Source organism: Orbicella faveolata, unplaced genomic scaffold (assembly GCF_042242905.1).
Source record: "Orbicella faveolata isolate gen_17 unplaced genomic scaffold, um_ofav_v1 contig_34, whole genome shotgun sequence".
Classification (NCBI taxonomy): Eukaryota; Metazoa; Cnidaria; class Anthozoa; order Scleractinia; family Merulinidae; genus Orbicella; species Orbicella faveolata.
Window position 1 is genome coordinate 5,277,589 of NW_028301563.1, and position 12,872 is coordinate 5,290,460.

Here is a 12,872-nt window from a genome sequence, read left to right on the forward strand (position 1 = left end):
ATAGTTTTTCTGAAACTTTTAGAACCTCTCATGTTCACATATGAAATAAATAAAGTAAATATTGATCTGCAGGGGACTTTTCTGAGGTTAAAATGTTTTTAAAATGCGACGTTGCGGGCAGTTTCACTTCTCTTCTTTTTTTCCCTCTACTCTTCTTCTTTTACCGTAGTTCCAGCTCAATATGGCGGACTAGAAAAGTCCCGTGGTCAAAAAGATTTACTTTATTTATCTTATTCATTTTGTTATTGTTGATCCTATTTCAGGAGACAGCTCTGGAAGTGTTTTCCAGTGATGGACGAAATCATTTCCTTGTATTTCCCAAACCTGTAAGAAGTAAAGTGTACGATAAGTAAGTAAGAATTTCTTGTTCCTGTTGTTGTACATGGAACTTTAACCTGTAGGCACTGTAGGTGCTTTAAGTTGACAGGCTCAAGTTTTTCTCGCTTTGCGCGCGACTCTCGTGATTAGCTGGTGCGTGTGTCGCTCGCGTGACTCGAACGAGACCCTCTTGCGCGTGACTTGCTCGCTTGACGTGCTGTTAAGTTGTTGGTCATAGTGCAACTTGCGACGTTTGTTTCTATGGTAGGCTCGTGGCCAGGGCACCAACGCTTCGCGAGAACGCTGAAGAGTCAGTGGTTGGTATGAAAAGAGACACAGACGTGGAAGCAGGGTGAGTCAAAGTTCGAACACTCCTTACTTGCCTTTTACTATTCAGTTAAGATAGTGGGGAGAATTTACAAGTACATATGTCAGCAGGCTGTGATCTGATATAACTTCTCTTCCATCGTAGGCTGGGTCTTATCAACACCTTGATGGGTGAGCGATCGGTAACACAGAGATGGGAGGTAACTATAAACTTTGATACATTGATGTCATAACCATTACATTCTGTGCTTGAATCCTAGATTCTTTTAAAACCCTACCACCCTCCCTAGATAGGCACCCGTCTATGACAAAGGGGTTGCTACAATTATAAACTACGGGAAAATCTCAATAATAAGGTCCCTAAATGATGATGTCTTGGCAAGCAGGCAAGTGACAAAAACTGTGAACTACGTTGGAGGGGGGCGGGAGAACATCGTCTTGATTTATTACCAAATTCTCACAACTATTAGTAAAATTGATTTTTCAACCTGAAGAGTAAAAGTTTAATTGTTGTTTGTGCTTTCTTGTTATTAGCGCGGTGAAATAACGAACTTCCAGTATCTGATGCATCTGAACACATTAGCAGGCCGCTCGTACAATGATCTCATGCAGTATCCAGTCTTCCCGTGGGTGCTTTCTGATTATGATTCCGAGGTAACAACACTTTGTAAGGGTCTGGGACTGAATCCAGTCCACTCCTCCCTCTGAGAAGTCAAGTAAGGAGGCGCGAGGAGTGGTGACGATTGTTGTCAGTTGTTGTACTTCTTCTGTTGAGTTTCTTTTTATTTTCGTTGTTGAGGAGATGCCAGTAATATGTGTAGTGGTTCTCTGTTGCATTTATGTAATCCACTTAGACTATATGTTAATAATGGTAACAGAAATGCTTGTTGGTCGTCGCGTAGTCCTATTGCGAATTGTCAAAGCTACAAAAAGCTTTGACAAAAATAAAGACAACCTCGTGGTGAATGGAAAAATTAAATAACAGCTGATTTTGTTTTTGAGGTCGGGGAGAAGAGTAACCCATTACAGCGTGCAGGAAGTATCATTTTCAAACACCGAGAAGAGAGTTGAAAATACGACGCGCAGTGACGAACTTCGAGGTGTTAGGAAATGTGGTCGAACACGGTCTTTTGTGTTTGATATATTACCTCAATGACACAAGGATGACGGGTTAACTTAACTATCTAATTAAATGCACAATTTAGTCCTGCTTGTATGCAATCAAAGCAGTTTGTAACACTTACTTACCCTGTATCTTTGACAGGAGCTTGATCTCAACAACCCGAAGACTTTCCGCGTGTTTTCCAAACCAATGGGAGCTCAGTCTGAAGGTAGACTGAAACAGTTTCAGAAGAAGTATCGAGAGTGGGAGGATCCTTCAGGTATACACAGCATTATTACAAAAACCGGCAGATCTCTCAGCGCTGATTGGTCAACAGCCATGAAGTTTTGTAAAATAAGTGAAGTCAGAATTTTTTAACTTCTAATGCGCGTTTTCGGTGAGGAAGTCCTCTTGCCTTCATGGTCCCCCAATTCCGTTACGGTGCTAACGCTCAGGAGGAAATTGCTGAATTTGCAGCCCTCAAGATTGTTTTAGAGTCAATTCTCTTACTGCCAGCTTGTGTAGAAATGGATGGTCTAGAACATGATTAAGTAGAAACCGAGGGCTGGATACACACAGCTCTTTTGTTTTACGCTATGCTGCACCATGAGACTGCGAATCTTTACATTTCTGATACTTCATGTGTGCGTACTGAGCTATAACCACTTTTGTCTGTTTTCCTATCAGGAGAGATTCCTCCGTATCATTATGGGACTCACTACTCATCCACCATGATAGTAGCCTCCTATCTCATCAGACTTGAACCTTTTACTCAGCACTTTCTAAGAGTTCAGGTAATTGTGTTGTGCCTTTTTTCGTTTTCATTCTGTCACACTTGTCCAAGACCCAGTTGCTCGAGGGCTGGATAACGCTAGCCACCGAATAAATCGTTATCCAGTGGACAAGTGTCAGTTTCTCTAGCAATAGTATTTTCCCCTTTCTTACTAGACATCATTTCTTTGTTTGCCGCGATTATTTAACTCTAAACCTTCCCGTGTCCTCTCCCTAGGGGAATTTTGACCTGCCTGACCGCTTGTTTCACTCTGTGAAAGACGCGTGGCTGTCTGCGGCCCACACCAACATGGCGGACGTCAAAGAGCTGATTCCAGAGTTCTTCTACCTCCCAGAATTCCTCACGAACCACAACAAGTTTGAATTCGGCACCAAGCAGAACGGTGATGTCATCGGTGATGTCTGTTTACCACCCTGGGCCAAAGGCGATCCGCGGGAGTTTATTCGGCTTCACAGAAAAGTATGAGCATGTGATTGTATACTGTGTACAGGGGTTAAGCGCAGAAAATCCACCCAACTACCGGTTTTCGTTGGCTGGAATGTGCTGAGGATTTGAAGCGTAACTGTGATAGCTTGCCTAATTTTTTTCGTTCTGGCCAGGAACCTGTTCACAGGCTAAATTGTGAAGACGTTTGTCAAAAGACGTTATAGAAATACAGCGACAAACCAAATACGTGTCGACCAAACATTTGGATAAAATTATTAACTGAATTCCTTTCGCCTATTCGACGTAAACCGAACTACATTTGGCTCTAAACGTAATTAAACGTCTCAGTATTCGGTTTGGGAGTTTTTGAAGGTCTCATTGCTTCGAAACAAATACATACATTTGGTAGCGGCGGCTTTTGGCGGGATTTGCACATGCACATTTGCACATGTATCGCGGCTTAGTTTTAATTTTCCATTTCAAATCGTGACACGTGATCTATTTCTATCCCAGGCCCTGGAATGTGATTACGTCAGTGCTCATCTCCATGAATGGATTGACTTGATATTTGGATACAAACAACAGGGACCTCTGGCTGTGGAGGCCAGCAACGTCTTCTATTATTACTACTACGAGAGCAATGTAGATATCCTTTACACAAAGTTCGCTTCGAACGAAGATTTGCATTGCAAACTGTGTTAAGCGCTGGTCAATCGGAAAAAGCAAGTTTCCCACTTCTTTTAACCTTATCAAATTTGCAAAGTTGTTCGTTGTTACTTAACTCAACGCAAGTCAACACAAGTTTGAATCATTAAAACTGCATTTCGACAACTTGCGAATCCGTTTAGCTAGCGCTTTCCAGTGTATTATAAATGTCGATTTCCGAATTGTTTTTATTGATCGTAACATGGTGCATCTCCTTAACAATTGTCACATTTCCATCGCATCGACGATCCAATAAAGAGAAAATCCATTATAAGTATGATCGACAACTTTGGACAAACACCGAAACAGGTTAGTTCTCGCGAAAAATAATTTTGCTTCATTTTAAACAGTACCTAGTGTGCTATTATCTGTGAGTGACAGTGTGATCTTCTTTCAGCTGTTTAAGCGTGCTCATCCTCCTAAGAGAGTATTACGCAGCGTGGAATCAGACACGCAGACTGGGACCCTTGTCAATGTTGATCGTTTGTTCTTTCATAATCTTCCCAATCTTGTGCCATCAGCCCAGCCGGTCAAAGGTCAGTGGAAATCACTAAATTGTTTTGAGGTAAACTTCATGACACTGCATCAAAACGTTCAGTTTTGTATAATTGTTTCTGTTTTATTTTCCTGACAGAACTAAAAGGTCCTGTTGGACAGATGATTCAGTCTGACAATAGAGGACTTTTGGCTGTGGAGAAAAACAAGGTAAATAGTAGTTACTATCTTCAAGCTGTTGAACAAAAGTCCCCGGGGGGACTCCCACATAGAAAGAACGGGGGTGCTCGTTGGAAATTTTGAAAAGAGCCCCTAAGAGGTACCAAGGTCCTATTTTGTGGGCGTGGTTTGAAATGTTTTCACTCCTAACAGATACCAATTCAAATCAATTCTCAGTTGATTTCCAAATATCTCGTGTCTTATATATTTTTCTGCTCAATACCCTAAAAGATGCCGCGAAAGTTCCCGCTGTGGACCTTTTGAAACTAAACACCCTAAAAGACACAAAAACCGCGTTTTTAAGCCCCTAAAAGGTACGGCGAGCACCCCCGTCCTTTTTATATTGGAGTCCCCCCCCCCCCCCCCCCCCACCGGAAAACGTCGCGTGTGTTGCCAATGTAGCTTATGAAGGCAGCATATAACTCTACCTTCCAGAGTATGAAGTGACTGGGAGTATTACTTCCAAGCGTGTTCGTAACAGAACGCAACCCGCTATTTTGTCGAGTTAGCCCATTCGCCGACTTGCCTGTACTCATTTATCATCCTCTATAATATAGATAGGACCCTGCGCGCACTCTGATTGGTCGAAAACCCATGTTTTATCACAGTATAAAACATAGAAAAAGCGTGTTTTATTGTTTTACGCCACATTACCTCTATATCATAAAGCAATTGAAGAAGCCTAAGCCGTGTATTACACTGTGATAAAACACTCCGGACATTCGAGAACACTCGAAAAATGTAGAGGACACTCGCCTGCAGTTCGTGTTTTCTACATTTCCCTCGTGTTCTCAAATGCCCGTCGTCTTTTATCACAGTGTAATACACGACTTAGGCTTCTTTATTTATTGAATAAAAAACATTGTGTGAGTAATGTCTTACCAAAGAACACAGAGAATTTAATCCGGCTCGTTTGTAAAAAGTATAAGATTGGCTAATTCTTATCTTGTCTTTGAAATCCTTGTCTTTGTATATGTTAAAATTTAATCCCTTGTTTCTTGTTAGGTATTAGTCCCTCCACACAACAGCCGCTACATCGCGTGGGGGTTTGGTGACTTGAGCATGCGTACTGGATACTATGAAACGGAACGGGTAAATATAATCACTCAATTTGATCTCGAGCATTTGTTAGAAGGCAACCCATGTTGGTAATTAAATCACTGTCAACCGCTCTACTCTTAGATCCTAGCCGTCTACGAGAACTTCCATATTGGACAAGTCCTGTGTATATCGTGCCCAGACTCCCACACTCTGATAACAGGAGGCACAAGCACGGTAAGGAGGACACACCAAGACAATTACATGACCCTCTTCTCACCGTTTTATTTGTTGGCCATGGTGGAATCTTCTTTTAAATTTACAAGTCAAAAGGGGATAACCTTGGTCTTATTTTACAAACTTATTTGTTGCAAATCGATTCCGGTTTTTTCCTTTACAAGCATGAAATCTCTGGATATTTCCCATTTTGCCCAGAATTCCGGAAATTTCGATCAGAATGTAAATGGTGAGACAATTTTGCCTCAACCAACCGGAAAATTTTCGAAATAAACGGGACGTCTTGAAATGTAGTCCAAAATTTCCAACCAAAATGTCAGAATGGATAATGTACATGCCATTTGTAATTCTTCTCAGCCATCTTAAAATTATGATCAGGTCGAACTTGTCCTAGGATCTCTCGGTAATATAGGGGTTGTTGTGTAAATGGTAAACGGCCAATCCGAACGGAACTTACCATCAGGGACTCTTACTGACCATTAGTACAAACCGTTGACAAACCCGTTTCTCGGTTTGTATGGTTAACAACATATATTTCTCGCTTTGGTTTTGCCATTTTCAATATGCCAGATTTAGTAGGTCTATTCTGCCTTCAACGTAATAGTCTTTTTTGAAAGATCTCTTCAGCCGTTGTAGTCACGCAATCCTTAGCCTTGCGTGATTTAACGAATTCTGTTGTGTTATGATGCAGCTTGTCTGTGTGTGGGACATGGTGAAGAGCAGTGGAAGAGAGAAAAAACCGCAGATCATTTTACATGAGGTGAGTAAATCATTCTCCACACTCTTCCCCTGCTATGCGTCCCTTTTAACAAGACATCACTTTAATAACCGTGATTCTTAATGAATTTTCTGTCAACAGGTGTTGTACGGGCATTCCGCATCTGTCACGTGTTTAGCAGTGTCCACAGCGTACAATCTTATTGTCAGCGGTTCTGAGGTGGGGCGTTTTACTGAACCTGTTCTTTTTTTGTCAGAACATGTTTGTAAACTTCTGTACGTTGAAAAGTTGCCACCCAGGAACCGAGTACAAACTGTGGTGATGTGAGGCATATTTCTTCATCTTTACACCAGTAAGGCGTCAGTTTATTAAGCGTCTGGCCTTATCTTAATGACGGATTTTTTCACAGTGTTGATGTAGCTCCACGAGGACTGTCATGTTCTCGAGCTATTTCGACCGCGTCTCTATAACATGTATTCATAGGTCGTAAGTTTATTACGAGGACAGAACTGTGGTCGGCTTGTCTGTTTGTCTGCCTGTCTGTTTGACTGTCTGTGTCTGTCAGTCCGTCCGTTTGCAAAACCAATCCAAACAGCTAAAATTACATATCGACGTGGTGTACATGAAGAGGTATTTGAGGACGTTGCACGATTGGTCTGAGTGTGACTGCTTATCACCATGATTTGTTTTTTTGCAGGACAAGACGTGTATTGTGTGGGACTTAAGTAAACTGACTTATGTCAGGCAGTTGTCACAACACATGGCTCCTATCACTGCAATTTGCATCAACGATTTAACAGTAAGTTATAACTGTTCTCAGTTTTTTAACTCATTGACGTGACATTCCAGTTTTCTTCGTAGCCGTTAATTGGACTGTCACGCAACACTCTTGAGCGTTATGTGGCGTTCCAAAATCTGCTCCAAACACGGCCTTATTTATAGGAGCATCCGAAATATGAAAGAACTTCCATCTGCTATTATTTTTATGTTTCTATGGAAGATACGCAAAACTTTAAAATTTTTCTCAGTGCCAAAAGTTTAGTCAGTTCTTAAACGCAATCAAGGCGATAACTTTTGGTTTGTTCTATAGAAGCATCCAAAATCTGAAAATGTAGAGGAACGGGTGAATATGAAAAGAATGAAACTGCAGTCGTTGCAATCGAAAAAAGAAAGAGAAATGTTCGTGAGTCTTGTAATAATTGGTATATCGATGAATGCTTGCATGAGCTCAAATGTGTACTAACCATTAGCTGGCTAACTCTTAGTCTGTTGGAACACGTTTTTTTCTGCGAGTTAGTAATAGGATACTCACTTTTGTATTGGACTTACCATTGCCTCTTCCAGGTGTTCAGTTAATTGGGGCGTAGCGCGAAAATCGGCGAGCGAAAAAACAAGGAATGCGCAGCTTTCTCTCGCCGCGCTTCTCCCCAGTTTTTTCGCTCTGTGTTTTTCGCGCTGCGCCCCAACTAACTGAACGACTGGAAGAGGCTAGACTTATCAAAACACCTGGATTCTGTTCGCGAGTGATAGTTTTATAAGGTGCTTATTTCATCACCAAAATTCTTGCTCGTCCTGTTTTACAAGATAACAAACTTGATTGAACACGTGTTGTGTATGTATTTTCCTCAGGGTGATATCGCGACGTGTGCAGGCACATATCTGTACGTTTGGTCCGTGAACGGTCAGCTGATCGTAAAAGAGAACACTTCGTTACAAAACAACAATCACATTCAGTGCTGCGCCATGTCAGAGGTAGGCTGAAGTATTACCACACTTCTCAATTCTCCCAACAGATTCTCATACATTTCTCTCGATGTTAGCTTTGAGAATTTAGTGTTGTATCAGGACAATATCCCCTGGTTGATGATGTTCTTTTTTCTCATTACTTGCCTGCATGACAGTGTGTTCGTTTTGTAGAAAGAGTTTAGATTTTGAAGACAGCTGGGAATGTTTTTGAAGGTTAAAGAGAAGTCTTTCCTTGTTCCTCTGTTTCAAAACGAGTCCTCGTGCAAAACGTTTCATATGAAAATGATTTTGATTTTCATGAAAATGAACCTGTAGGTAGAAAACATTTTCATATGAATGGTTCCGCACTAAGACTCGTTTTGATACAGAGGCAAAAGCCAACTCGGAAATGGCCTTTTAATAGCAACCTCCTTATTTGTACCCAAATTTACATGAAGCCTTTTATAACGGTATTTTCCTGTACTGAGCGGACCGTGGGTGAGGTTAAAGAGAGAAAACACCTCAAAATTATTTCATGATTAGGTAATTTTACAAGTGAGTCAATGAAAGCGTATCTAATGTTAATGTGCGAAAAAAACACCATTTTTAAAACCTTTTTTGATTATTTTGTAGCTTTCAGAATGGGATGAAGAAAACGTGATCCTCACGGGCTCTATGGATGGTGTTGTTAGGGTGAGTTTTTACTTTCCATCAAATTTGGTAAACGCTGTAGTTGAAGGGCCTCGTAGTTTTAGCACTGGCCAACTGTTCATAGAATTAATTAATTCTCCCACCTATTGACATGCCTTCTGTGGAGGAAGAGTCGCATTTTAAACTGTCATTTTCTTGAATTCTTTCACTGCAGATGTGGGGAATCGAATTCTTTGACGAAGCAGCGAAGAACCGACGTTTTCTCAAACCACCATCCCCAAAAAGTGATGGCTCTACATCAAAAAGCAAACAAGTTGAGAAGGAAACTTCAGACCGGGACGAGTCTCAAGGGACTGGTACTCAGGACCCTGCCTTGCAATCACAGCCAGCCCCAGACTCTTCTCCTACAGGAAGTGATCAAGCCTCGGTGGATCAGAGCCCGCAATCCAACCAGCGAGCTGTTATCTCCGAACAAGCAGAGCCTCGTCTTGAAATGCCAAACGATGAAACTTCCGAGGAAAAAATTGGTGACCACGTGGCTGTTAAGCCAGCAGAGCATGCTGGGACGAGTGAAGAAGTGGAGAGAGGACGTCACGTGACACCTAACTTGCGCGATGAAAGTATAGACGAAGATTATGTTATTATTCATCACAAAGAAAAAGGAGACTTACCAAAACCAGGTATTTTGTCGTTGTTTTTGAAAAACTAGTATGAACTAGCGATGGACTAGCATCCCATCCAGGGGGGAGTAGAAATACTCCTAGTCGCTTCATGCTACAGAAACCGGGATAAGCTCCGGCCTGATGGGCCACTTGGCTCGTATGCAGACTTTTTTATGAAAAACTGTCGAAAGTGTTTTGTCGGTGATGTCCCTGGCTTTTGGGGTTGTGATTGTTTGTTGTTGTCGCTGTTGGGGTTGTGATTGTTTTTTTGTTTTTGTTGTCCTTCCTGACTTTTTGTTTTGTTTTGTTTTAAGCGTGGAGAAGACGTTTGGTGCTGAGACATAAGTTGACAATGCATACAGCGTTTGCCAGAGAAGATAACTCAGCTCCTGCGGCAATCACTTCTTTACTCGTGTCCAAGTAAGTTTGAACCAGAACCAAATTACAAGGCCAAACTAGGATAAATATAGCCTAGACGCTAGGTTAATTCCAAGTTAGAACCTGAATCGCTACAAAAGCGTTTTGGCCTACTGAGACCCTATATAATTATCAAAGCAATTTGCTATCCCTTAACCAATTGTTCGAGCTAGTTCACTGACCCACTTCACTGACGCATGGACGTACGGACGGACAAGATCTGTTTGTGTGGTTTTATTTCTGAATGTCTTCGTTGTTCTTTTAGGGATCATCGCAAGTTACTGGTTGGTGATTTTCGGGGACGAATTTACAGCTGGTCCGTGACCGATGCTGCAGGTACGATGTGATAGCGAATCTCTTTATCTCTTTGTCGGCGCATTTTTATTACACTCTGCTTACAACGATTTCTAGAGCGAGTACATGCATTGAAAGGTAATGGTCCTTGCATTTCGAGCAACAATTGGGAGGAAGATTACAACCAGACTCCCAAAATGGTGAGAAATTAAGGTCTGCCTTTAAATGCCTCATATGTTGCTTAATCTCATATGTTCTGTCGAACCTGCATGTTTTGCTGTAGGTCGCATGGCAGATCACTGGGTCAAGGATGAATTTGCCGACCTTTGCTCGAGCTGCGGAATCAAGTTCAAATTCATTGAGAGACGTCATCACTGCAGGGATTGTGGGAAGGTGTTCTGCGCAAGGTATCACGTGACTGGAGTCAACACAGAAAATGCTTACGTTTTGTTAGCCCTTCGACTGGTTTACTGAACTGACTGGTTTTAGTTCTTTGACTTGTTTTACTAGAACAACTGGTTTTACAAGAATTACTGGTTTTACTAGATTGACTGGTTTTACTAGAATAAATGATTTTACTAGTTTGAGTGTTTCACTAGATTGACTGGTTTTACTAGAATAACTGGTTTTACTAGTTTGACTGTAGTATTAGAATGACTGGTTTTACTAGAATGACTGCTTACCACTCGGCGTGACATCACTTTTTGTTCTTTTTCTTCTTCAGGTGTAGTAGTTACGAATCAGAGGTGACCCGTCTTGGAATCCATGCCCCTGTCCGCGTGTGTCATGCGTGTTACAACAAACTCAAGAAATCATCCAAGAAGACCAACAGCTAACACCCAGTCTTCCCTCATCTGACGGGAAATTAAATTCAGACGTCATTATTCATTTTAGAACAACATCTGAACTGATCCTAGAAGACAGCTGTAAACGAGTACTTGCTGAACAGTGGACAACGAATTATTAATAATGATTTATTTTCCTGGACGTAAGGTGACAGAACCCAGCACTCGAGATTGACGGTGACGCGAACATTCCCCCTTCTTACGTAAAATGCGGTATTGACGCCGCAGTTATCACGCAAGGTCTGGTAAGCGTGACAAATGCCTGTGTTTTTGGATGAATGACTTGACGAACAGATCGATACGTTAGGTTTCGTGGTAAACCTTTAAGAAAAGAAACAAGATGTAGACTCAGTTGTTTTTAATGTGTACAATTCTCTTCGACTTCAATTACGTTCAGCTGAAAACTTTTATATTAATTAGTTTAGTCTTTTTTCAACCAATTTATTTTACCAAAAGTCTATCATCCGAAGTATAATGACAGATCTCGATCCCTTCGACATTTTTCGTAACAAAGAGATTCTCCAAGGCCTTAATGTTGTGGTCATTTGTGCTGACTTGTTCTTTCGAGGCTCTACAGATAAAAAAAATAATTTCGTATAAATAATTTACCCGAGGAAGTAAATCTCATTATTTCATTCGTAACTGGTGCTCACAAGTTTGACCCCTTCAGGGTTAAATATAAAATTTTTCGCTAGTGCTTAATTGCATAAGTACAATACCAATGTGCAAACAATGTCAGTGATACCAACATCGTGCTGTGTAGTCGTAATGTAGTTCCATAGCTTATAGTACCTAATTATGTCGTTCCGAAAGAGTAGTGACGTTGCAATATGGAAGAAGTGCAGTCGGAAATAGGACCAATAAGGCTTCACGAGTCTCAAGGCTGAGGCCGCGTCCACACTATGCCGGAGAAAGTTGAAAACGCAGCTTCATTTCTACGGTTTGGCCTGCCGTCCACACTAATCCGTCACGAAAACGGAGCTTTTTGAGAACGGAGCTTTTCGAAAACACTCTTCAAACCAGAGGAATTTGAAAACGCCGGCTTTTCGTTTTCGTGTGGACAGAAAACATTTTCAAAACGAAGCTTTTCGAAAACGATGTACACACGTTAATCATGCGATTTCCCTGAACGAGTTTTCGTCAAACACAAATCCAAGATGACCGGTGATTATTGCGTTTTTACCTTCCTCCAGCGTAGTGTGGACGGAAAACATTTGATGCGTTTTTAATGTGAAACCTCCGTTTTCAAATTCCTCTGGCGTAGTGTGAACGGGCCTGGCAGTTTCAACAAGTTTTAGTTTTAGCCAAAGCCAAATGCCCTGTAGAATGGGTTAAAGACGCGAAGAAAATGTCGATTGGTGTAAACCCGGTTTACGCCAGGGCCTAACGTAGACGACGGAGACTAACTGAAAGTTAACCGGACTTCATTCAAACGCGGCCAAACGAGGATGATAGCGCTAGAGTTGACAAAAGCTGGACAATGAGCAAACGAAAACGAATATTTAAACAGGTTCAAACTTGATAAGAGTTGGCTTAAAGGTATCCTCTCGGCTTGTGCTTCGCCCTGTTTTAAAGCCTGCGAGTTCCTTAGAGGCTGACTAACCTTTGTTGAATGAACAGGTCTTTTGATTTCCCCAAAAATAGTTCTCTATGGCGTATTAAACACAACAGTGTGATCAAATGCGTGCTTCAGCACCTCTGGATGAAACATTGAACGAACAAGTGTCAAGTCTCATTTGTCTTAAAGTTAATATATTTTGTATGTAGAGGAAGTCATAATTGTCAACAGTACATTGTCGATGGTACTAAAGGTAGAAAATAATACATTTGTAAATATGTTATTCTCTGTGAGGGTACAATAAACTGAAGGCGTGTTCGCCATAAAGATTACCAGAAAAGA

General features: G+C 41.3%; 1 protein-coding gene across 1 annotated transcript in view; it reads left to right on the plus strand.

The window, feature by feature from the left end:
- Positions 1–12,870, plus strand: part of LOC110055769 (WD repeat and FYVE domain-containing protein 3-like) — a 47,376-nt gene extending 34,506 nt beyond the window's left edge. Inside the window, exons 43-65 of the mRNA XM_089271585.1 lie at positions 264–349; positions 587–670; positions 791–845; positions 1,180–1,299; positions 1,910–2,027; positions 2,435–2,541; positions 2,757–2,999; positions 3,480–3,612; positions 3,901–3,980; positions 4,069–4,207; positions 4,306–4,376; positions 5,391–5,477; positions 5,568–5,660; positions 6,352–6,420; positions 6,520–6,597; positions 7,076–7,177; positions 8,008–8,130; positions 8,737–8,796; positions 8,969–9,434; positions 9,731–9,836; positions 10,099–10,169; positions 10,411–10,534; positions 10,852–12,870. Of these exons, the coding sequence (XP_089127711.1) occupies positions 264–349; positions 587–670; positions 791–845; positions 1,180–1,299; positions 1,910–2,027; positions 2,435–2,541; positions 2,757–2,999; positions 3,480–3,612; positions 3,901–3,980; positions 4,069–4,207; positions 4,306–4,376; positions 5,391–5,477; positions 5,568–5,660; positions 6,352–6,420; positions 6,520–6,597; positions 7,076–7,177; positions 8,008–8,130; positions 8,737–8,796; positions 8,969–9,434; positions 9,731–9,836; positions 10,099–10,169; positions 10,411–10,534; positions 10,852–10,963 (2,727 nt within the window). The 3' untranslated portion in view covers positions 10,964–12,870. The remainder of the gene's footprint in view (positions 1–263; positions 350–586; positions 671–790; positions 846–1,179; positions 1,300–1,909; positions 2,028–2,434; positions 2,542–2,756; positions 3,000–3,479; positions 3,613–3,900; positions 3,981–4,068; positions 4,208–4,305; positions 4,377–5,390; positions 5,478–5,567; positions 5,661–6,351; positions 6,421–6,519; positions 6,598–7,075; positions 7,178–8,007; positions 8,131–8,736; positions 8,797–8,968; positions 9,435–9,730; positions 9,837–10,098; positions 10,170–10,410; positions 10,535–10,851) is intronic.
- The last annotated feature ends 2 nt before the right edge of the window (positions 12,871–12,872 follow it).